At 37.6% G+C, this 25,967-nt stretch overlaps 1 protein-coding gene across 10 annotated transcripts in view; it reads right to left on the minus strand.

Moving 5' to 3' along the window:
• Position 1: 1 nt before the first annotated feature.
• Positions 2-25,967, minus strand: part of Inae (inactivation no afterpotential E) — a 60,004-nt gene continuing 34,038 nt past the window's right edge. For 5 of the 10 annotated variants that reach the window (XM_083089208.1, XM_083089205.1, XM_083089207.1 and 2 more), the window contains 15 exons: positions 19,420-19,631; positions 16,730-16,831; positions 15,616-15,802; positions 15,271-15,355; positions 14,800-15,128; positions 13,907-14,105; positions 13,345-13,533; positions 12,286-12,576; positions 11,946-12,175; positions 11,561-11,584; positions 10,336-10,468; positions 3,657-4,021; positions 2,566-2,928; positions 1,929-2,103; positions 2-1,833 (listed from right to left, as the gene is read on the minus strand). In XM_083089208.1, the coding sequence (XP_082945334.1) occupies positions 1,561-1,833; positions 1,929-2,103; positions 2,566-2,928; positions 3,657-4,021; positions 10,336-10,468; positions 11,561-11,584; positions 11,946-12,175; positions 12,286-12,576; positions 13,345-13,533; positions 13,907-14,105; positions 14,800-15,128; positions 15,271-15,355; positions 15,616-15,802; positions 16,730-16,831; positions 19,420-19,631 (3,157 nt within the window). In that variant the 3' untranslated portion in view covers positions 2-1,560. Of the gene's footprint in view, positions 1,834-1,928; positions 2,104-2,565; positions 2,929-3,656; positions 4,022-6,156; positions 6,369-10,335; positions 10,469-11,560; positions 11,585-11,945; positions 12,176-12,285; positions 12,577-13,344; positions 13,534-13,906; positions 14,106-14,799; positions 15,129-15,270; positions 15,356-15,615; positions 15,803-16,729; positions 16,832-19,419; positions 19,632-25,967 lie in introns of all 10 variants that reach the window. The other 5 variants (XM_083089211.1, XM_083089210.1, XM_083089213.1 and 2 more) reach the window with 5 other exon arrangements.

Consider the following 25,967-nt stretch of genomic DNA (forward strand, 5'->3'; position numbering starts at 1 on the left):
ATTCCTGTTTCTCTTCATCGTTTATTTCTTATAATTTTATTACATTAAAATCAACTCTATATCCTGTAAGTTTTTTTTTTTTCTAAAGGGACACTATATATAAATATATATATGTATATATTACAAGGGGTGGCAATAAATATTACATTTTCTAAACATAAGTTATTAGTTACTGACTAGAATTAAATGCTGATAGTTTTTTTGTTTTTTTTTTTACATAAGTACATCGCAATACAGTCGAAATTATAACTTGAGTGTATTTTCCCGAAAGAGTCTCGATATACTCGACCGATTGCATTTTTTTTCCATCATCGCGACAATCGCGATGACGTTTCTCGAAATATTCCTTCGTTCGCTTTATATATTAGCATTAAAATTATCTCGATCATGCAAAGAATAATAGAAAGAGTATATTTTAACAAATTATAAGAACAATGGAAATTATATCGAAAGATCGAACGGAAAGTACATGAGATTTTTACTCGAATTCACATTTAGAAATGTATAAAAATTAATAATCTGTCTATTATACTCTTAACAAATAATATCGATGCGGAATAGGCCGCTACTGCCGTACACAGTATATTTTTTAATCTTGACTAAGATATTTCGTAGTTAGTCGCAGATACACATTTTCTTTTTTTTCTCTGATACTTTCCCAGCAAACACCAAGTAACAGTCATATAACTGTTAGTTATAATTTCCCATTCAACAATATAACTGTTGCATGTTATATAATTGTTATATAACAATTATATCGTCGAGTGGGAAATTATAACTAACAATTATATAACTATTACTTGGTGTTTGCTGGGCTTGGAATCAAAGCAGATTCTATTCCGTATGAAACTGAGACTCTTGAAAGATGGATGTTCTACATTTTGTGTATAATTATCCAATTTTTTAATCGCATTTAAATCTTTTTTAAAAAGATTTAAATCGCTCTTAAATCTTTTCATACTTTTTAATTGTATTTTTTATATATTTTATATACTTTGTTTCAATTATTAAAACAATTGCTAAACTGATTTTATGTGAAGAACATACGAATATTTATATATTCGGCTATTAAAGTACGAATGAAATATGGAATAGTAATATTTGATTGTGTGAAATAGATGTATCAAGACAGAAAAGTGATTGAGGACTACTTGAACCTATTGAAACAAAGATGACCTAGACAACACACTCTGTAAGAGATATTTTAACGGCGTTCCAATTTTTCGTACATCTTTTGAACTGCCGTTTGAGATCGCTACCTGAGAAGTTGGTAGATTAAAAAAGAAGTAGGAGAAAAAGAACAGAGAGATTTGGCACATGTATCCGAATGTCGATTCTTCACCACTACTACTATTACTACTAAAGATGGTCTGTGGTCCTCGAGTGGATTTATTTCAATTCGACGAGCTAAAGTACTTTTGCAATTATTGTTTCTCCCAGATTTAGGGAAATCGGACCACAACGATAGCGGCTCTTCTATTTCACTTGTTCGACTCCGATTGGCACCGCAATTTTTTGTTGATTAAAAAGGACAATGGCCTTCTTATCTAGAGCCTATGACTAGACGCTGCTTTCTCCACGTCCCACCAGCGTGATGGGATACACGTACTTCTTCCGTTTAGCGTTGAAGAAGGGTGAACTGTGCTGACCAGGGGTCGGCGTGGGCGATAAACCCCGGAGAAGCGGTAACGAGGCGTCGCCGCTCACAGCGTCGATTCCCTTTTTCCATTCGGCACCTAAGTCTGTAGCCGGTGCCATGAGCCCTTTGCACTCTGGTGAACTGCGTACGCTGAGAAAGACGTCGTTGCTACTATCGCGCTGACCGGAGGAACCCTAAAAGTGTGAAAGAATCAGCAATCATTGAGCATTAGATAAACATACTAGTATTTCTTGATGTCAAAAGGCAGGTATTGGTTCTCCTCGGTTACCTTCGCTTCGTAAAAGTCCAAGCTGGAGCCATTGGTGTCGATCTCCTCCTCATTGAACTCCACCTGAACGCAGTGCGAAGTGTGAGACACTCTCGAGGAGTGCGACGATGTACGGGTCGACGAGTTCTCCGACAGATCGTCCCTGCAACACGCCGCTGTGCACGTTCGTTGTTCTCTGCAAGGATACGTGTATGTCACTATTACGTTATATTTTATATCCCAGCAAACCAAATAACAGTTATATAACTGTTAGTTATAATTTCCTACTCAACAATATAATTGTTATATAACAGTTATATAACATGTAATAGTTATATTGTTGAGTGGGAAGTTACTAACAATTATATAAATGTTATATAACAGTTATATTAAGTGTTAGTAACTTCCCACAATGTTATATAACAGTTATATTGTCGAGCGGGAAATAACTAATAATTATATAAATGTTACTTGGTGTTTGCTGGGTATACATCAAATATACATCCTTTCTAAACCTGGACATTTCATTGGTAAATATTAGGCAAGTATGAGCTACGCTAGGTGAACTGTGATTGAGTGATGATCTCTGATTCAGTCTCTGTTTCAGCATTCATGAAGAGAGGAGACCATCAGGAGACCAAGCGGAGGTTTCCCCTACCTTCTAACGGTGACGGAATCTCGTCGTCTCGGGACCGGCGGCGGAAGACCAGCGGCGGCGAGGCTCTTGGCGCTCTCGTAGCTCGCCTCGCTGTTACCGCTACTGCTGCCGTTGTTGCTGCCCCCCGCGTGCTCCCCCGCCGTCCTGAGGAAATAGTTCTTGGCCGAGAGCATCGCGTAGTGCAGATTGTTCTTGAGATCGTCCGCCGCCGTCGACAAGTTTCCCGGAATCTTGGGTGTGCGTCTCATCGGTCTAGGCACCGGTACCACTGGCGAAGGTGGGCTGCTCGTCGAGGCCTCCGACAGCGTCTCCGGCGTGGCCAGGGGTGCGGTGCGCGTCGGGTCGTCCCAACGACTTGGTCTTCTTGTCGAGAAGAAGAAATGAGTGAATATACAGGTGCAAGGATATTGTACTCTTTGCAAGGATCCAAGACAACGCAAACGTCTGAAAGACACCCTCGCGCTTGGAGCGTTCTTTCGGACTTGCACGTCGTTTGGGGACACTTCCTGCGCGACCGTGATCATTATCTTAATGACAATTGTAGTGCGATGTAATTACATGAGGTGCACGATGAAGACTCGGTGAGGAAGATTGAGAGCTAAGCGAGAGAAGCGAGAGAAGCGAGAGAAGCGAGAGTGAACGAGAGAGCGTGAAATGAATTGCTAGAACTGAGCGTGAAGCGGGTGCGACGACCAACTCGTCCTCTCTGATCAATGATGCCTACGATTCGATGATCCCCTCATCTACTCATCCATATTTCTTACCGACATCTGGCTACACTTTTTTCAGAATAAAAATCTACTTAATAAGTACAGTGGCGTCGATAATCATCATCAAGAGTTTGACACACACATCGTCACCTCGCTGCTATCAGTCTCCTCCTCTTCGATTCGCTCGCCCATCTCGTTTCGACCTTTTAATCCTTCGCGATCCGGGAAACGGATCCAAAGAGGTTGAAGAATCTTCGTTCAAAACGGGAAGAGTTTACAGAGAGATTCTAATCTAAATATTGATGTTATTATCATTGACTCTGACTCTCGATATCGCTGCTTTCAGAACGCGAAAGAAGCTAAGTGGTTCATCGTCCTTACGGTTTGCCATCCTCCGGCCTAGGCGTGTTGAGCAGCTCGCTGGCGAGGCTGATGTACTCCCAGGGGATGCCCCGCGAGTCCACGCTGAGCTCGCGGCCAGCCTGAGGTAGATCCGTCGGGCTTTGCAGCGACGTGAAGCTCGTCTCCAGGCAGAGCCGATGAGGTGGCGTGCCGGCCAGCAGGTGACACCTGCTCGGGCTGGACGGCGACAGCAGGGCCCGCATCTCCTGCTCCTGCTCCTGCACCTCCAGCTCCTGGACGTCGATCGTCTGGTGCTCGCGCGCCGCCTCCGACGACGCCTCCGTCGAGGACGCGTGTCCTGATGCTAATCGCTGCGGCTTGGCCGGGCCCAGGGTCGTGACAACCTGATATGACGAGCGAGCCACGACACGGTGTATTTACAGGGTGTCCGATAATTGTTGACACACCCAAAGTGTGAAGGTAGATTGGCTCGAATTAAGAAAAAAAGTCCTCTACCGTTTTGCGATCTTCGCAATAATTTACGAGAAATTCATTAAAAAAGATCGGCCAATCTGCGTAAGTAGAAGTGGTATGTTAAAAATTATCGGACACCCTGTATAGTCGTGTGCTTGCAGGATGTCGCAAAACTATAGGTACAAAAGCTCGTTCGCGGATCGAGGTCCTTTTTCCCCCTCGGCAAGCAATTTTCAATTTTCTATCTTGAATAAATAAATATCGCAAAAATTCCATTTAGATCGAAATCGCCTCGCGAGCGAGTAGTCTGTGCCATTTTAATTCTCTACAGTTGAACATCTTTCTCTAGATGAATGTCAATATTCTATTCAAAGTTCTTTCTTGAAATCGAATAACGAAGCAGGGTATATTTTCCATTTATTGATTCGCAAAAAACGATTTATTTTCGAGATTGTCTGTGTAAATTATTTACATTGCTCGCATAGAAATTTAATTGCGATGCTTTTATAGGATTCTCCTCGTCGCAATTTCAAGTTTGTACCTATAATTTGACATCCTGCATGAATCCTTCTTCATTTCGAACCGTCCTGATGTTCTAACTAAAAAAAAATCTAATCCTATCTGACGTTCGTTTTTTTTTTTTCGTAGAAAAAATAACGACTCTATAGAGAAGTTGTGTATTGAACATTAATAGCGAGATTCCCTTCCAAGTTATCGATGAAGCGATATTGCTGCGAGATTTCCGCAGATTTTGGCCGCATCGGAAACGACCGATGTCCGCATCTCGACCGCAAACCGAGCATGAACAGGCAATTTGGAGGAATATTTAACGCGGTTAATTGAAAGCGCGGATGAAGCCGGAAACGGAAATCCAGTATATCTATACAACAGAATATATTTATTCCTCGTTTCGTAAAATTTCCGAAAGGAAAAGAGATTCTTTCCTTTTTTTTCTACTCTTTGTACGCAAAAAAAAGAATAAAGATGGATCGAAAAATTTCGCCTGTTAATTTTTGTCAGGCTCGATGATGAGAATCACCCTAATTTCATTCTCATGACAATAGGATTAATCTCCCAGTCTCGTGACAATAGAATTAGTCTTCTAATCTTGCTCGCCAAGTCGCTTTTTTTTTGCCAGCCAATGTTTAAAGAGTCGCTATTCAGCCTACGAATCAACTTTGGACTCGAAAGGGTTGATGCTCTGAATAAATTCTTAATAAGGATAATTTTTGAACCTTATTTTTGAACCTTGAATCACCCTAATTCCACTCTCATGACAATGGAATTAATCTCCCAGTTTCATGACAATAGAATTAGTCTTCTAATCTTGCTCGCCAAGTCGCTTTTTCTTTGCCAGCCAATGTTTAAAGAGTCGCTATTCAGCCTACGAATCAACTTTGGACTCGAAAGGGTTGATGCTCGAATTCTTAATAAGGATAATTTTTGATTTCATAATACGTACTATGTTAGAGCTTCTTGTGACAAATATAACATGACACTTTGTAATAAAAGTGTCTTTTTCTCACGCTATTTAATTTTAATAATTTAATCTATTATTTCTTGATCAACTTTTCTTGATATATTGTCTCTTTTGCTCGATATTTTGATGCTATTTTCTCTGTAGCTAATAAAAAAAGACTCGACACCTGTGTTGGACCAGGTGTAGTAGTTGCCAGCATGCAGACCAGAAGATACTCTCGCCAATTCTAGGATCAATCGATTCTAGTCGAATGCCGAATGCACAATGAAGACGATATGATCAATCAGTGTGTGATGCGCATGCATTTACGTGTATGCGTGCGTATATATGTATGTATATGTCTACATGATGCTGGACGATCAACATTGCGTCAGGAAGTGCTTACCCCTTTACTGGAGCGCGAGATTGAACCGAACCAACTGTACCAACTGTAACTCAACGACATCTCCGGAAATTCCTGGCGAGCGACAACTCGACGAATCAAATCGTAGCGCGGATCTCACGTCATCGGCCGCGAAAAGGATTCTCGAGAGGATCCGATCATCGGCGAGGGAACCACGCAACCATCTCCCTCGAGCCAAGTACCTTGTGCGCGAGATACGGGCGTCCGGTGTACTCTGATGATGCTGGAGCATCACGACGTGTGCGGGGTGATGATGATGATCGAGGGGGAGCCGCGTCTTGTCCCTGAGCTCGATCGCCGTCGTGTCTATCACCGCGATGCAGGGTCCAGCAGCATCCTCAGCCCCCGTTGTCGCCCTCGCTTCCGCGCAGCCCCGATCTCTGCACGTCAGCACCTGATCCACACCGCAACCATCCACAATTCTAGTCTAGCTGACCTGGTCGGGTGAATTTTCGCGACGGATTCCTCGAGAGATTCGCGAAAAAGGGGTTCTCTCTTTTTCCTAAGTTTCTTTCAAACTCCCGAAAATATTCCAACGGTTGGATACCCATTCGATCATCAGTCTAGTGTTGATTAACTGCCTATCGCGTCGATTTAATCAACGAAATTTCTCTTCTGGGACGGAACAACTATTTACTGCTCGTTAATCGAGTCCGGGAGCGATTGCAATCGAGGTTTATATTAACTTCCCTCTCGCGTTCATCAAGATCAAGATAATAACGTGCATGCAAAATTGAGCGAGCGAGTAAACACACCGTTGTTGCAGCGTTCGCGCGATTTAATCGCCCAACTAACTTGGCTTTAGAATTCAGCTTCTCGATCCTATTTGACGCTAAATTGCGGCCGCTCACGAGCTCTCGCTTCAACGCGAAGATCGTATCTGACCTTCCCATCTCGTGTCGGAGAATTCCATCTTAAATTCAATTTGCACAATTCCGAAAATTTCGCTAAAATCAATAACCATTTCTTTACGACACTTCCCCTTTCGAATACGCATCTTACTCGCTTTCAACCGAGGTCGAAAATGACCCAGTAGACCCAGCAATAATTTCCTACTCAACAATACAGTTATATAACAGTTACATAACATGTAACAGTTATATTGTTGAGTGAGAAATTACAATTAACAATTATACAAATGTTATATAACAGTTATATAACTGTCTGCTGGGGATCTCTAGTCGGGTCATTTCCCGTTAAATAAATGAGATTATGATTCAGTGTCGATAGAGCAGATCAAAGAGAGACAGAGAAAAGTATACTCGTAGCATAATCACACACTAATAAAAAATAAATAAGTCGCAGAGCAGCGAAAATATAAATATAACAACCATGTGACGCAACTTAAATCAATATATAAATAAATTAATAGTACGCGAGCACACAGAGTCATCAATAATTCAGCACCTGGCGATACGTTTGGGAACGAGTGTTTGAAGTAGGAGAAAAAAATGACGTGCCAGCTGTTTTGGCAAATTAATATGTACATTTTTCATCCGCAAATAGGAGAAAATCGAGCCGCGAGTTAATTCCCTTTCTCTCAACGCGACTTATTAAATTATTTTTATCAAATTTATTATTCATATATATGTTATATATATGTTATATATATATTTATCAAATGTTTCAAACATATAAAATTTTTTATTTTATTTATTCCCAAGCGTCGCGCGCGCTGGAAAATAACGATTAATAAGCGATAAATGAACAACGTCGTTTCAACGTGGCAGAAAATAATATATTGACCAAAGTAGCGTACATCGCAAATCATATACACGTACACATATAAATATATGTATGGAACAACCAAGTTTTGTTACAGAAATCGCGTGCATTCACAAAACGACCAGCGCGATACTCGGACCTTCTGGCCTGGATCTCTCTCGCAGCGGGCGGCGTCGTAGAAAAATATATCGATCCGCGAATTCTCGTCGTCGTTTAGCGCTAATTGCGTGCGATATATTATTATCCTTATTCCTGGAATCGGATAAAAAAAATCTCGAATATTTCCAGATCCATAATCGATTATACGAGCCGCTTTTAGCGCTAAACGCGAGACTCGTGGACCGTCAAATTGTTTTTTTACAGGATAGATTCATCTCTCGAAAATTATCTATTGCGTTAATCTATAATATTATATTGTGTCAATCAAGTCCCATACAGCACAAACCATTGTTGTTATATTGTAGCAATATTGCCGCAATATTGCTGCAATGTAACAACAATGGTCTGTGTTATATGGGATGTACACGTCCCAGCAAACACCAAGTAACAGTTATATAACTGTTAGTTATAATTTCCTACTCAATAATACAACTGTTACATGTTATATAACATAATTACATAACATGTTACAGTTATATTGTTGAGTGGGAAATTATAACTAATAATTATATAACTGTTACTTGGTGTTTGCTGGGGTGTCTTCATTTTTGTGCTTGTATTTTTAGACTTTAGTCGTTTTGCGTGCAATGAAGAAGAAGAAGAGAGAGAGAGAGAGCGAGGAAAAATGCAAATTGATCTCGTATGAAACTGAATAGAATAATATGTATCTTTTGTTTCTTAATGAACGACTAATCAACGCATATAAAAAATTAAAGTTGCAAAATATATCCCAAAACTGGCATATGTTTCTAAAAAATTGCTAGGAATAAAAATTTCTTCTAATAATACGTTACAATTACAATTACACTATAATCGATTGCAATCAGATTTATCAATTAAATAATTCTTATTACTTATATCGACAATTTGCCTACGTATTGCAATAATTTTGCTCACAATGGATCCCAGCAAACACCAAATAATATTTATATAACATGTAACAGTTATATTGTTGAGTGGGAAATTACAACTAACAATTATATAACTGTTATTTGGTGTTTGCTGGGATACTAACAAAACGGCTATAATAAATAAATATAAATATGTAAAAAATAAAGTGCACATTTCTTTCAATAAAAGAAAACAGGCTCCTTGAAGATTGATTTGTGCTTTTCTCGCAATTGAATCGTTATTACTCGTGCCATTTACAACGATTTCCACGTAAAATTAACATTTTACGTAACGACAGAGCAAGAGCGAACGAACTTGTAATGATGCTCGCGTGCAAACAAATGGCGAATTCGCGTGCCACGTTGCTGGCTGGCCACTATTCGGCACAGAACAATAAGTTCATGCAGTTTATTACGAGGGCATGCACGTCAGTCGTGTGTTACTCTACTTAGGCGATAATGTAAGAAGAAAGTACGAGAATGCTCGGTGAATTCGTCGCGTTGTGCGAGGTCCTAGATGAGCGATATCGTAGACACAACCAAGGTGTGTACCCGGTATCAAAGCAAGAGCAATCGCGAGAGCGAGGAAAAAGAAAGAAAGAAAAAAAGAAGAAATTACAGAGTTTCTTTCAAGAAGATCTAGACATCTCTTTCGAATCTTACAAAATTTCTCTTCGTATCTAGAGTACTTGACTGACAATGGGACAATTTTATCGGTGAAGATTAAAAAAAAAAAAGAATAACAGTTACTTTGCCATCGCGACTACCAAAGTTACCTTGCAATGATCGTCCTCGTTTCTTAACTAAGCTTTTTTACACCGTCATTCGATCCAATAATAAACTATATACAGTTCCTCGGAAGCACAATGGTACGCGATTGAACTCAGGACTGACGAAAGTAAACGATTGCATTCTAAATAATTACGCTAATGAGATACCACATCGTAGCGACAAGCTATTCACAGTGAATCTACAGCTACGAGTCTACGCTAATTCGTACGCGACACGCAAGCGTCAAATAAATAATCATACATACACACAGAGATACCTCGATGCGTTACCAATCACAATCAGAACAAGTAAGCTCTACGGTTACAATCTAGCTGGCGCAAATCCGACGTTCAATTCTACCGAGTTCCTAGTCGAAGACGCTTGAAGTTACCGAGGGATCGGTAGTCCCTTAATACACATTTGCAAAATTACGGAATTAATTTCACCGACGGGATTCTCTCTGCACTTAATATTTAATCATCAGATCGATGAGAGAATCCGTCATTAAAATTGAGAAAATCGCGATGAAGAAGCTGCGAGGGAGACCGCAGCTCATCAACGCATCTCCGGCAACGTCTCCCTGCGCTCGTGCACTTCTACATCGACGACGATCGACGTGTTCGGCCGATCGAAGCCGTTAACGGCCTGCTGGTCCGCGTTCCTGGTTATCCGATCTCCCTGCATCTCGTGGGGGACGTCGGGCCCGTCGGTGGTCTCCTCCAGGGGCTCGTAATGACCCGGTTTCACCGACGGGGTACGGCTCAGCGGTGCCTGCGACCGTCTCGCTTGCTGCCGCGCGATCGCGTCCTGGCTTACCTTGTTCAGGGCGCGCAGCATGTTGTCCGGCATGTGGTCCTGAATCATCACCGGGCTGATCAGCACCTCGTCGAAGTCGCACGGACCGGCCCACAGCGCCTGGTATACCGGTTCGCGTTTCCTCAACATTTTTCTGGAATTCAACGAGCCCAACATCAGTCTCTCGCATCTGTGATTTTTCCTCGCGGATCAATCCTCGAAATTATCATTCATTTCCATTTTTTTATCAACTCTTCTGTAGCAGATAAAAATATGAATGATCAATATTTTATATATCTTTTGCTCGCTACAGAAAAAAATTGTCTTAATGTTTCCAAGACGATCACATATATTGTCTGGACTATCCTCAGGTATTTGTATAAATTTCGAGGATCATTAATGATGCAAAAAAATACATCATTTCTGTGCAATAATTATTTAAACCTTTTGCAATTATTTAAAAATGCTGTTTAAATGCCTGCAATAAAAATCTTGGCGTTTAAATCAACCAATACTTGATAAATGTATCTTGAATTTGATCATCGTTTAATACAACAAGGATTTCATTATATGATAAAAAAACGAGGCATCACACATGCGCGTATGCCAATTTTTATTTCCTACGAGAGACCATCTACGAGGTAAAAGCATGCATCGCCCAGTTCGTGAGGACTATAATCGAAGGATCATAAGTCAGAAGACTGTTTCGATGGATCCCGATGGACATACTAGAACTATAAAAAAATTACCGAACCATTTCCCTGGCACGGTACACATCACCGGTGTAAAGTACTCTATTCATGCATATATATCATGTGTCCCGAGAAAGATGTGCATAATTTCAGTCTCGGAAAGAGAAGGGAATCCCTTTCCCTCAGCGTGGATTTGCATTGTAAATTAAATTGCGAACAAAATCTCCAGCTTAATCTCCTGAATTTTCCTGAAAAAGATTGATACATTTGCATTTTACAATATATTAAAGTTTCTCATTTTTTTTGTGCGATACTAGAATCGAACCATCATTTTTCATTGTGATAAATAAAACTCCGATACATCGACTTGCACATTTTTCTCGAGGTGCTTGAGAACCGCTTCAACTTTCTAGCATCGAAAGAGAGAAGGTAACATCCTACGCAATAAATATACGGGATATAGGCCCAAGAGACGCATGCGCGGGCATGTCTTCAAGATGCAACAACCCAGAAGTAGTAGCCCTGAAAATGTACAAACTATCTGATGGACATACCTCCAATTCGTCTCATACTTCTGCCTAAAAAGAAATACAGGCGCGATTAACTTTTCGGGTTTTTTTTTACCAGCTGGATGGCGCAAAATCGGTTCATCTCGCGCGATGTAAAACAGAAGTAATTTAGCGCGAATATTTTTCAATCAAGCGATATAAAAGGAATTAATCAACGAGTAGCTTAAACCAGAAAAAAAACGAATTCACTTGTAATAAAATATATTAAATATATAAAACGTCATGTATATAATTTTTATTGTATGCGAGGTGAATTGTTAGAATCTAATTTTAGATAGCAAGTGACAATTTGAGGAAAAACTCGCGATATATCCCGTTTCAGGTAGACGAAGAGAGACGCGAATCAGATGATCGAGTTGGGTCAACTCACTCGCCCTTGTTCGGATGGTGTCGCACCACGTGTATAATCCTTCCCGGTGGGTACAGGGGCCTGTGTAGGGTCAGGGCGATGCTGGAATCGCTGGGCACGACGGTCTGAGCGCGCGCCCGATCCTTGTCCCGCTGGTATTCGCTGATGCAACCGCCGGCCTCGAGATTTGCCGCCGACGTGGGCGTCGAGCCGCAGCCGCAGCACATCACCGAGCACGCAATCGTCTTCCACTGTGGAATATCACGCTCGAATAAACCGAATCTAGACCATCGATTCTCTAGAATCGCGAATCAATGGGACGCGATGATTCAAATCAGAGAGAGAAAATCAAACTACGTACTTTTGGATCGACGCTCCTTTTTATAGCGTTGATGAGATCCGCTCTCAAACTCTCCATCTGCCGGAGTCCGATCCTCGGGACGACGTCCTTGCCCACCACGACGGACGTAATGAATTCCTGGCTGTACTGTTGGGCGGGCATGCTCAGCAATCCACCGGGTGGCCCGAACGAGAAGCACACCAGGTCCGGGTAGTCCTGCTTCAGCAGGATCGCGAGGATCGCCGCTGTACCGGCGCCCAACGAGTGTCCCACCAGGGTCAGTCCGAACTGATGCGTGCCCCTGGAAGGGTCCTGGCGAAATTCAATCGACAAAAAATTCCTTTCATTATTTCCTGTAACTTTTACCTTCAGAAAAGTATAATTGAAGAGGTACTGATAGTAAACGTCAAGTTTGCCTTTTAAAAAATATAGACAGATAAAAAAGATGTGTCAAACTTGGGTGTAATTTTCCAGAAATATATTCATAGATCCTCGCATTGTTTTCGATCCTTTCGATTAAACAAGTGTTTAGAGTCTTGTCCTTTTTTCGCTTCAGCCGCGAGACGGAAAAATCCCAGAGGGATTCTATTACGGTAAAGCGAATTTAACATACACGCGCGGTTGAATATATTGTCTATTCATACGGTACATAAGCTTTATGTATGGCGCGGAAAGACGAGCTGAAAAATTTAACTGTCCCGAAACGAAATACGCTCGACGACGTTAAATCCGCTATAAAAAGGTTACTGGCACATTTCGCCGACGAACGAGTCTGTGGATGGCCTAGATGGTGATTTCTTCTTGATACATATTCAGCAGGGGTCGATGAGGGAGTGATTTATTTTTTTATTGTATAAAAAAAGTAGAGAAGCGTTATAATATTAAACGCTAAAGCGAGCTCTCCTCACATTTTTCTAGTCTAGAATTTTTTAAATAACGCACAGCTCGTTTACTAAATTACTGGCGATTATTATGATTATTATGAAGGTAGCGAGCGCAACGTGACATAATAATTATTCCGGGCCTGTCGTTTGCTCCGATAACGAGCGACGAGGCGCAGCTCATTTGCACGCGATATACCTTGGCGCGGGCACGCGCGATGATGTCCTCTTCCTGTAACTTCTTGCGTATGTATTCGGCGGCCTGCACCATTCCCTTGTGCCCGAACCAGTCCTCCCTCGGTGGAGACAAAGGCAGCACCTCGCCTTCGGCGTTCAAGTCCGTCAGCACGTCCTTCATGCTTATGGTCCCACGTATACTGATTACAATCTGCGTCAAACACAGAGAGAGAATTGAAATTAATCAATAAAGTCCTACAAAGATGATGTGAACATTATATTAAAAATAATTCTGGAGAAGAGTACAAGATTCAGATGAAGAATAATAATTACCAATATTGATGCAAAGACATAGGAGACTTAAATTCATTAATTTGCTCTTCCGCTGTTGAAGGAGATAACGAGATTATTTCTAAACACAATCAACACCTTAATGATCGACTCCATCGTAACTTAATTCAAATGTGGATAAAGTAGATTCGACTTGTTTACTTAAAAGAGGCAGTTTCGTGGATGATCATCGCTGAATAGTGATTAATGAATGATACACGAGCGAGATAAGAGCCCGGGGGGCCGGGACAAACCTTTCTCTTGGTATAATCGAGCGCGACGAAGAATGGAGTCTCGCCGACGTCGACGTGGAAGGTCGCGTAGATGACCTCGATCTCCCCCAGGTTGATCATCATCCTCAGGGCGGTGTAATTGCACCGGCAGCAATTGTCCTCGATGATCGTCGCCTCGTCCTCGTGACGGGCGCCGCACGGGAAGCAGCGGCACTGCAATCTACGGGGCAGAGGATAAACAGGATGATGGAACAAAGGCGACCAGGTCGACCTGTTTACGGGGGTGATGAAAAAGATCAGCGTATACAAGCGCCAGATGACATCCTGACGGGGCTATTAATATTATATAATAGAAAATATGTACTTTAGATTAAACAATCTCCCTGTCAGCTCCTCATTATACTCATTTCGAAGTTACAAAGTTACCCCTCGCTATTATTCACTCCTCAAAACGTTGACTTGCAACTTTAATATCCTCAACTTCTCTACCTCGTCGCGTCTTGCTCGCACTTTCTCGCCATATTTCGTAGCCAAGTTTTCTTATATGTTTGCATTACAAGTATGCAAGGAGTTTAATGAATGTACAGTGTTCAATTGCACAGGATAATTGAGGATGGACCTCCTTTTGTTTCAAATAATATGAAATGTACAAGTGAGAAATTTACAGTTTAATGCAAATAAAATCTTCCCTGAGGTAAGATTTCTTGGCACGAAATATTGGTAAGAATAAATAGATACTTAAATTATAGATTCACACAAATTAATTATTTATTTAAATTGGAACAATTATTTATTTAAATATTATCTTCTCAAAATTGGAGCGAGTTTTCCGAAAGCAAGTTTTGGCCATTGCAGTTCAATTAAAGTGCCAACGCATGTGGCACGACGATATCTCGAGAAACCAAAGGATTCACCTGATGCACAGCTGGCAGAACTCGGTGGAGGAACCGACGAGCAATATGGGCCAGCCATAGGCGGCGAGAGCAAAGTGCATGTAGTGAATGGCCAACTGAAAGTGGCCCAGATCGCCGTCCTCGGTCAGGGACAGGAATTTGGTGCGTGGCGTGACTGGCACCCCCGACAGGAACTCGTACGTATCGTTCTTGCGCTGCTTGACTATCAGCTCGCGCTCGACCTTCTGGAACTTCCTCAGGAGCACCAGACCGGCCACCACGTCCGAGGGCACTACGTCCAGGTCACGGAAGAAGTCGCTCAGCAGCCGGGCGATGTCGGCGAACGAGTTCTACGAGGAATTGGACATAATTTTGAGTCTTTACAAGATTTCTTTCTCTGTTCTACATAAAAAAAGGATTATTCTTCTAGGGATTTAATCAAAAGTAGATTAATTGTCCAAGTCGCAGTTGATTTCTTGACAATTTACTCACTCGATTGCGATCGGAGTTGCCCATGCAACAGAACAGCAGTCTGCACCTATTGTCCCAGCTGTCCTGGTAGGCGCGTATAACTTTTCTGCAACAACGCAAACCATGCATGCGTTTTAGATAGACATTTCTGCTCGTCGAGGCGCCAGAACATAATGTAACTGTTACATAACTGTTATATAACAGTTATATAACTGTTATTTGGTGTTTGCTGGGTCCTCAAGAAGATATAAGAGGGGATAAAATCATCATCTTTTTTTAATAAAATTAAATTAAAAAAAATATATTCATAAAATAATAAAATGCAAGGACGAAATGTCCGATATATCGTGCACAAGAGGGACTTACCGTTGTCGCCAATTTCGATTTCTACTGCCGCTGCGCTTGTAATGCAGCCTGGCCCCCCTCGATTCCGCCTCCCTCATGCTGCGCTGATACTTTTTCATCTTCACCCAGGACCTGCCGGCGGCGTCGTACGAGCACCAAATAGTCGCCATCATCAACGCCAGCAGGCACCAGTTCGATATCACCAAACCTAGTCGGTTTGCAAATTCAGTTCGTTCGTGTTGTCCATTTTTTTTTCGATATAATTGACTGACAGTCGGAAACTAAATTTTGCGGATTCAAGTTTTTTGCGAAGCACCGAACGATGTGAATATATATTTCGCCGAAGGCAACTGTTACCAAAGGAAAGATTCTTTGCATTTGTAATAATTTCATTTTCAAATTAATTGGCAATAATATTTTTTCATGTTTATATCCCTATCATTTTTATTGTGATGATTTCCAAATTTATTTCCACGAGCAAAAGTGTTGTAAAATACATAAGAATTACATATACAGGGTGTACCATAAGTCACGCATCTCTGGAAAATTAATTGAGTAAATCGAAAATAAGGAATTCAGTTTGAGTCCTCTTAAATAGTTCAAAAAAATTGATGATCAAGTTGATTACTTGTACATCTTCTGTGATTCTAATTTAACAATCTATTTGTTACTTAATCAATATTATTATTCTTATTTTTAATCAATTTATTATTATTATTATTAAAATAATTACTTAATTATTATTATTAAAATAATTATTTATTATTATTATTAAAATAATTACAAACTTTTAATTCAAATAAAAATAATAACCCGAATAAATTTTCTGATTATTTGATTGTAATTATTTAAAGAAGACTCAAACATGATTTCATTTTTTATTTTCGATTTATTTTATTCTCCAAAGATGGGGCATGACTTATGATATATCCTGTATATCTCACGAATTTATTTAATTTATTTATTTAATTAATTATTATCTATTTAATTAATTTGCCTAGATTTAATTTTATTTATATACATGTGATATGGATATATCTCACTTCATTTTACAATAATACTATTTTCTACCTAACAGACACAGTTGAATAAATTTGTAAATGTTTAACTTGTGTCTCTGGAATTCAAAACTCACCTAACATAACGTCTTTCGCTTGGTCCACTCGACAGGTTTGATAATAACGCGCTAACCAAGTAACACCTGCGCACAGCCATCCGGTCTCCACGAGCACCAAGACTGGAAACAAATCCCCAGGTAAAATCCCGAGTCATAATCGTATTTCCCTTTAACTTCCCAAGCGAAATAACACTTTTAATTAATCGTTAAGCGGGACGCAGCTCTCCGAGAGCCGATAAAAAAAAGTTGAACGAGAGATTATACGCGAAAAAAGCCATCTCTCTCTCTCGAGGAATTTTTAAATCTCTCCCTTGTACCTCACATTATGCTCGTCGAGCTTATGCAAGCTTCTTTACGTACAATAATAAGCGAGGAGGCGCCGATTGACGTAACTTTATGCGTCGGCTGGGAAGAGAGAGATCGGAGCGATTGACGACTCAAAAGCTTTCTTCGATTGACGACTCAAAAGCTTTCTTCGACGAGCTTTACAGGGACGCGCTGTCTTCCGAAGCGGAAATGCGGCGGCGAGCGCGTTTCCGTTTCTCGAATAAACACCCAGATTGACCCAGTTGCCAGACAATAACCGCGACTATCTCGGCCCGAGACATTTCCGGAATCACCGAGGAGGATTAACAAATAGATTCGAGTCGAGTTACATCCACTGCTTGAATTCTCAGCGCTCATTGCCAGTTCATCTTTTGATAATGAAGATTTGTTTTAATGAAGATTGTCCACAACGAGACAGAAATTATAATCGAGATAAAATTTAATTTATTAAATTAATTATATAAAGTATTAAATTAATTTATTAAATTAATTATATAAAATATTAAGTATTAAATTATTAAAATATTAAATATAAAGTATTAAATTAATTTATTAAATTAATTATATAAAATTATATTATATATTAATTATATAAATTATATAAATAATTAGATAAATATACAAGATAAATAAAAAAATAAATGTAAGAGAGATATAAATAATAAGAAATATAAAAATAAGAAATAAAATAAAAATAAAATAAAAATAAGAAGTAAAATAAAATAAAATAAATAATAAAATAAAAATAAGAAATAAAAATAAATATATAAAAAAATAGATAATTATAAAAATAGAACAAAAGTGTAAAAAATATAAAATATATATATGTATAAAATTATTTATATTTCTTTTTTAATTATAATTACTTTTTATTAATTTTTTTAATTACTTTTTATTTATTATAATTATTTTTTATTTATTCGTTAATAAAATATAAATTTATTTGGATAGAGTGAGATGCAAAAGCAATCTTATCAATCACAAAATTGTTGGAATTACTATTATTATTATGTGCCATTATTTAATTACACTTCTTGAATGAACACGTAAAAATGGTTGCAATAATCCTCGATATTAAAATCATCTGTGTAATTAAGATATCTTTAAAACTCTTATTAAAAGTCTATATTCGTTCAACTTTAACATAGAAAGTGAACGATAATATTCCTCTTTAACTGAGTTATCTCAAATATTTTGCAAAGTATCGCGAAGAATTTATACAAACTAATTGGCGAAAGAGTCGGAAAAATAATTAACCGATAAATTGCAATTCCCGGAAGTTTAATATCGCGTCACTTTATTTACATTCAACTGACGTTAAACGGTAATTGAATCGCGAGTTCATCTCGCGCGAATTTTGCTTATTTAACGATCGGATGAAAAATGTTTCGCGAAAACGCAAAAGAGCGTTTGAATGCCTGTTGGAAACCGCGGCGTTGCATATTTTAATAAACCTTAAAATGAAAAATAAATCTCATCTCGAGAAACGTGCAAGTTCGCGGAAAAGAAAAAGGCGAGAAAATAAAGCACGAAAATAAAGTTAGACTCACGTTAAAGCCGGAAAAGAAAACCAGAGTACTGAAAAATTAAAAAATATCGAAAGTACTAAAAAAAGATACTAAAAAAAAAATACACACGGTACATAAAAGAGCGCGCTCGTGTAACAACCCGACAAATATTATGAGTGTCATCAAACCGTTTCATCAATAACGGTTCATATGGAATGGCTCTCTCAATATTAGTCTATAGAAGTTTAACAATATCGTCGACAGCTTTATCGACATATCGGGGGAATGGATCCCGCGGAAAAAAAGATCCGTATCGCGCGAAAATGCGACAAAATGTTTCTACGGGTTTCCATTTTTTTTTTTCAATTCCGGAACAAGTCATATCAGTTTTTCTGGATGATGAAAGAAAGTTGTGAAAATTAAGACTGTACGCAATTTTTTCCAAGATTTTAAAAAATAATTTTAAAAATAATTAAAATTAATAATTTTAAAACATTATTAATTAATAATATTAAAAAATAATTTTAAAAATAATTTTAAGTGATATATAAGTTTACACAATAATAATAATTAATAATTATTTAATTATTAACTATTAATAATGATTTAATATAAAATAATTAATTTATATAAATAAAATAATTAATAAAAAATAATTAATTTAATAAAAATTATTTAATTTAATGATAATTAAATAATAATAAATTAATTGTATGAAAAATAATTAATTTATATAAATCGAAATAAATCCTTTTATAAAATGGAAGAAGGGAAAATTTTCAAAGACTATGAAGAGTGAAACAGATTCTCTGAGGTAAATGCATCGTTCACGGTTTCTAACTTTTGCATTCCCGCAAAAATAAATGTACTCACATAACCGGATGTAGAGGATGTACTGCATGGGCGCCCTTGCCACAGTGTCCAGGATGCTGCCCCTCGTCGCCAGGAAGCAGATGGAAAATTCCACAGCCATGCAAGCCACGAAGAGGCCCTCGTACCCGATCATGTACTCCCATAGGAGAAGAATGCAGGGGACGCTACGATCCCATTCGAGGATCCCCAGTAGAACTCCCAGCACTGTCAGCCTGTACAACCCATAAAGAGATTCCTTTAAGGCGACGGAATGCCAGATAAATACTCGAACCTAGTTCCCGGCGATAAACGGCGGAAGCCACTCTGGAACTGTGCATCAGCTGTGGCGATACACATTTCCAGTTTACACGTTCCAAGACGTTCACCTCGATTTTCCTCGAGAGTAACACGTTTAACGAGTTTATCCTCCAATAAAAATTCAAATTCGAGCTGAAGCAAAGTTATCTAATTAATACTTTCCACCCTCTTTGGGTCAAGATCTCGATTACTCGTCTCTCGTTACGTAACTCCATCCATCCATTAATCATTAGTTAGCTCGGATCTATCTATTACGTAACGATACTAGGATGTTGTGCTCGTCGTCCACATCAATAATACGCTCTCGATTACATCATTCGAGCGATAGACAAAGATGGAATGCAACCTTCCATCCTTGTTCGGCGGAAGTTCGCGAACTTTGCAAAACGCCACGTCCTTTTGTCGCGCACGAGATGCTGCAAAACACGCTAGACTAGATAGAATTGTGCGGAAACTGACTCTCGGTGAACCGTGTGATAAATGCAACCGCATCCAACTGATGCACCGAGGGTTGCCTTTCAAGCTCGATCGACCGAAAGCTCTCTTCGGACACCGCGACAAATGATCTCCGACACGGGTTGCGCTTTTTTTTTAAGCGCGTCGCGCGGTGAAAACGCGCCGGAAAGAGCCGCAAAGAACATCAATTTCAATATAATCTAAAAAAAGCGCGCGTCCGCAGATATCGATGAAGCAAATTTTACATAAATTATTATGAAATTTTAAATTATAATAAATTTTAATAAATTATAATGAAATTTTGTATTATAAATTATATATAAATATGTATATATGTCACATGTTCGAAGTCTAAGGGAAATTCTGTCGCGAACCGTCCATTTTATAGATCTTCTTTGCTCGAGATGCTAAAGATGTACAAGGTGTTTTTTAATAAGTGCGACAAATTTTAGGAGATGATTCTTTGTCGAAAATTAAGGGGAGTTTTTCATATAAACATATACTCCTACATTCCTCCCTGCGGAGTTACACTTCTCCAAAAATGGGGGTAAAAATTCGGTTTTTATTTTTTTCTCAAATTTGGAACAAGTTAAAGAAATGAAATTAGGTGGATATTTTCTACTAGTAAAAAGGTTATTTATTAATATTTTTTCAGCCTCCCGTATTGTTACAAGGGGATGAAACTAGCGACTCCTATTCAATTTTTTATTAGAACTTTTTAATGGGCCGGAATATGATCATCTAAAAATATGCATTAAAAAGTTTGATTTATTTAGAAACTTTTTTATTTCTTTTATTGTTTTCATAAAATCAGTAGTTTTCAAGAAAAAAAATAAAATACGTTATTGTGCACAGCACGATGCTAAATAGCATAGATTTCGAATTACGAGAAGTTAAATTTTAAAATAAAAATAAAATTGGAGTAAATGTTGGGAAAATTGGAACAAAAACAAAATTAGAATAAAAACTTAAAAACCTAAAAAATAAAAACCTATTTTTTATCCCCATTTTTGGAGGAGTGTAACTCCACAGGGAGGGATGTAGGAGTATACGTTTATATGAAAAACCCCCCTTAATTTTTCGACAAAGAATCATCTCCTAAAATTTTTCGCACTTATTAAGAAACACCCTGTATACACCAGCAGCGATGCGTTCGCGCTGAATGATGGGCATCATCATATTCACACTATGCGACATGACGCCTGGTGGACGGAATATATTCCGGACGGAATGTGTCGTCGACACGCGACGCATATCAGCCGAGGACGAGTAAAATATTTCTCGCTCAGGCGCCAATCCTCGGACTGACTCCGCATCCTGCAGGTGAAGCCTGTTTCAGATGACCTACAATTTATTCGAGGGTAAATAAATCGTCGATCTGTCCCAACGCCTTAGCCTTAGGCAGAAATTTAGAAATCGCTCGTCAAGTGTATAAACCGAGCTAAGGGATCTAGGGAGATGCAATTAATAAATATTTTTTCCTACCCTCTCTTAAGTACACAATGCACTTTATAACCCAAGTAAAAAGAAAAAAAAAATAGAAATATTCGAATAATTGAACAATTCGAATTTCTTTTATGCAATCACGTTGTCGCGCGACCAAGATATTCAAGGAAAAGGGAAAAAATGGACGAGCAAGAGAGGAAGGAGAGAGAAGGGACGGCAGACACGAGGCGAAGGGTCGTCAGAGCCTTGGATGCTGCGTGGTGGTGGTTTCGTATCGATTTACTTGTAACCGGCTTTTCCGCCGTTTCTATCGCGGGACGCGTCGACCAGGCCCTCGGGCGAGATACCCCGAGGAAAAGAACAGTTTCCACCCTCCCCTGCGACCCCTACCTCGCGTCGAATTAAAGGTGTCACAGGGCCTTCTCTCGACACATCAAGCGTCACGTGAATTGCGTCTGATTTTCTTCTCTTCTCGAGAAAGCGTCCAACTCCAACCCTTAACCGAGAGACGAAGACACCTCGTGAAGCATCCTTCTCCCCTTCTCGCGCTAAAAATAGCTGAGCTATTAAAAGTAAATTTACTACACACACGGATACGAGGAGGACGGATAGGGTTTAAAACGGAGAAAGTGAATTTATTGGATGAGGAGTGGAACAAAGTGGAAAAATTCCGATAATTCTTAAGCTGAAGAAAAGCACCAAATAGGAGAAACAATTATATTATCGGTCTCTCCTCAGAAAAAATTATTTCTCGAATCTCTCCAATTAAGAGTTATCAATTTTCGACATGTATAAAATATTTCCGATCAAAATACTCCGATAGAGATTTTCCTGAACGCAATATTCTGAATATAAAGCAAGGGCAAAGTCAACGACAATTCCATGCATCATACAGAGTTTACGAAATTATCCCCGAGGAATCCCCGTTTTTTTTTTGCGCTGGCTGAGATAAATTTTGCCCGACTTCGACGACGAAATTGCGGCAATGAAAAACTTTGCGATTCATCGGCGATTTGTACGTCGACAACTTTTCTCGGAATTTGCATCGCTGTCAGTCGTCGGTTCCGCCCTGCGGTCTCTCTTATTTTACGCCCTCGCTGCCTCGAGAGATGCCAATTTACGCAATTACCGGTTCGACCACCTCGAGTGCGCGATCGACGTAAGATGGCATTTAGCCAATCCCTTTAAGACACGCGGCAGTTTCAGGGATTTATCTCCATTCAGTATATTTATGCAATATTTTTATATAAATGTTATATAAATGTTATATAAATATTATATAAATATTAAATAAATATTACATAAATATTATATAAATATTACATAAATATATATTTATATAAATATTATATTACATTTATTTTTTTATTTATTGTTATATTTATTATATTTATTATATTTATTTATTTTTTTATATAAATATTATATTTTTTAAAGCTATTTTTTCGTATTTTTATGCAAAAAACTCATATTTTAGAGAGGATGCGATTGATAACACAGTTGAAAAAATAGAAAATTATTTTTCATTTATTTTTTTTTCATTGGCCCAAACTTTTTCAATTTTGTGATAAATATTGAGAGTAAATTATATTGATTTCACATTAATACCACTATGCGATATATTGTGCTGTGCGTAATATCATCACATAATTGTCATCCGGCGCGGTCGTGCAAATTGAATAGTTAATAGTCATGTAACGAACTTGATTTGGGATATCAGTGCTGTGAATATAATAGTGACAATGTTCCCGTATTCAGCGTCAACTTTACCGCACGTTATCTGTCGTCTTATTATTGTACATTGTGAATCCCAAAAGTGACAGCACGCGTATGATACTAAACGTATTACACTTGGGTAAGATATATATATATATATATATATATATATATATATATATATATATAACTCGATAACGTATACACACACATATAGAAATTCTCGAGGAAACTTCAACATAATCAACATGTTCGTAACCGTACATATCAAATTTTGTAAAACTAATTCCCTGTAAATTCCTTGACCTTTCAAATTTTTTTGTTAAAAATTTAACAGGTAAGGGGAATTTTTTAGAATTTTTTTAAATGCAATTTCCTAAAATAAATATTTTTATTGTGTACTTTTTCTGGTATTTTTCACTCACACAAAAGAAATATAAAGAGAGTCACAAGTTTCAAGTGCTAGAGATTTGAAAATATACTGAAAAAACTGAACAGTTGTTTTCGTAAGATAAATATTTTTCATCTGCATAATATTTTTAATTTTTTATTAAAAATTATAATAATGTAAATATATAAATATATAAATATATATTAATAAATATTTTTAATTTTTTATTAAAAATTATAATAAAAATATGAACTATCTATTTTACATTCTTTTAAGACAATGAAATATAAGAAATATAAATCAATGATATATATTAATAATATATTAACACGTTTTAAACACGTAATTTTTTTAATTGACTTGTTGACTCTGATTATAATGTAAGGACAAAATTATTATAGAATTTATTGGGATTTTATTGAGATAAAATTCCATAAGAGAATATTGAGAATTCCCTGATTTTCCCAAGTACAAAGAAACCCTTGAGAATCCCAGATTTCTTATGTATTTCCAGAAAATAAACATCTTGTCAAACAATAAATAACAACGAAAAATTATTAAATTAAAAATATTAGAATTAAATACAAAATTATTAGAAAAAAATTAAAATATATAAAATACATCTTTCGTATTCTTAAACAATTGAACAATTATAATTAGTATAATCAAACAATTTTAAATAACTGAACAATTCTATCCCTGTTAAAATAAATTAAATATCAAGCGAGAGAGATGCTTTTTTTCCTAAAGTTAGTTTAGAGGAATCAAAACATCTGAATAAATATTAATAATATATTATATAAACATGTTTTACACATGTAAGTTTTTTAATTGACTCTAATTACAATATAAGAACAAACTTATTATAGAATTTATTTAAAAATTCCCCGAGTTGGGACTCGAAATTTATTGGGATTTTATTGAGATAAAACTCCATGAGAATTCCCTGATTTTTCCAAGTACAAAAAAACCCTTGAGAATTCCAGATTTCTCATGTATTTCCAGAGAATAAACATCCTGTCAAACAACAAATAACAAACGAAAAATTATTAAATTATAAATATTAGAATTAAATACAAAATTATTAGAAAAAAATTAAAATATATAAAATACATCTTTCGTATTCTTAAACAATTGAACAATTATAATTAGTATAATCAAACAATTTTAAATAACTGAACAATTCTATCCCTGTTAAAATAAATTAAATGTCAAGCGAGAGAGATGCTTTTTTTCCTAAAGTTAGTTTCGAGAAATCAAAACATCCGAATAAATATTAATAATATATTATATAAACATGTTTTACACATGTAATTCCCCGAGTTGGGACTCGGGATTTTATTGGGATAAAATTCCATGAGAATTCCCTGATTTTTCCAAGTACAAAAAAATCCTTGAAAATTCCAGACTTCTCATGTATTTCCAGAGAGTAAACATCCTGTCAAACAACAAATAACAACGAAAAATTATTAAATTAAAAATATTAGAATTAAATACAAAATTATTAGAAAAAAATTAAAATATATAAAATACATCTCTCGTATTCTTAAACAATTGAACAATTATAATTAGTTAAACAATAATCAAACAATTTTAAATAACTGAACAATTCTATCCCTGTTAAAATAAATTAAATGTCAAGCGAGAGAGAGGCTTTTTTCTTAAAGTTAGTTTAGAGGAATCAAAACATCCGAAGGATATTTCGAGGCGGAAACGCCTTGTGAACCGTGCTGTTTTAATCGACGATCGTGCAAAAACCTTAAGGAGAACAATCGGGAATTGCGAGGCGGACAGTGAAAAGGGTCGACGTTCGAGCGGTCGGTTCACGAAGAAGAATAAAAAAGAAACGCCGATACAGCCGCGTTCAACGTCCGGTTTAACGTGGCAGTTTTCGACGGAACGTCTCGTTACTGTACCTCGTAGAAATTTAACTCGAGTGAGAGACTCTACCCACATTCTCCAGACATCTATACCGTTATTTATCCCAGATTGTTACCCAATTTAGGAAATTTAATGCTGCACCTCGCACAAACCGCACACGATTTTTCGTAAATTTGCCGAACGATGGACTTTGACGTTTACATTTCAACGATGACGCTTTTTGATCCAAATTGTTCTTTTTCTACAAATATAAAATTGAAAATATATTTTATATTAGCTGTTTCAAGAGCAATTTAATCTAGTAATTAAATTATATAATCCATTGTGTTCAATCCAATTCCATTCATTTATTGTGCGATTT

Source organism: Camponotus vicinus, unplaced genomic scaffold, assembly GCF_025532165.1.
Source record: "Camponotus vicinus isolate PSW18456_S1 unplaced genomic scaffold, iyCamVici1.0 SCAF_14, whole genome shotgun sequence".
In the NCBI taxonomy this organism is placed as follows: Eukaryota; Metazoa; Arthropoda; class Insecta; order Hymenoptera; family Formicidae; genus Camponotus; species Camponotus vicinus.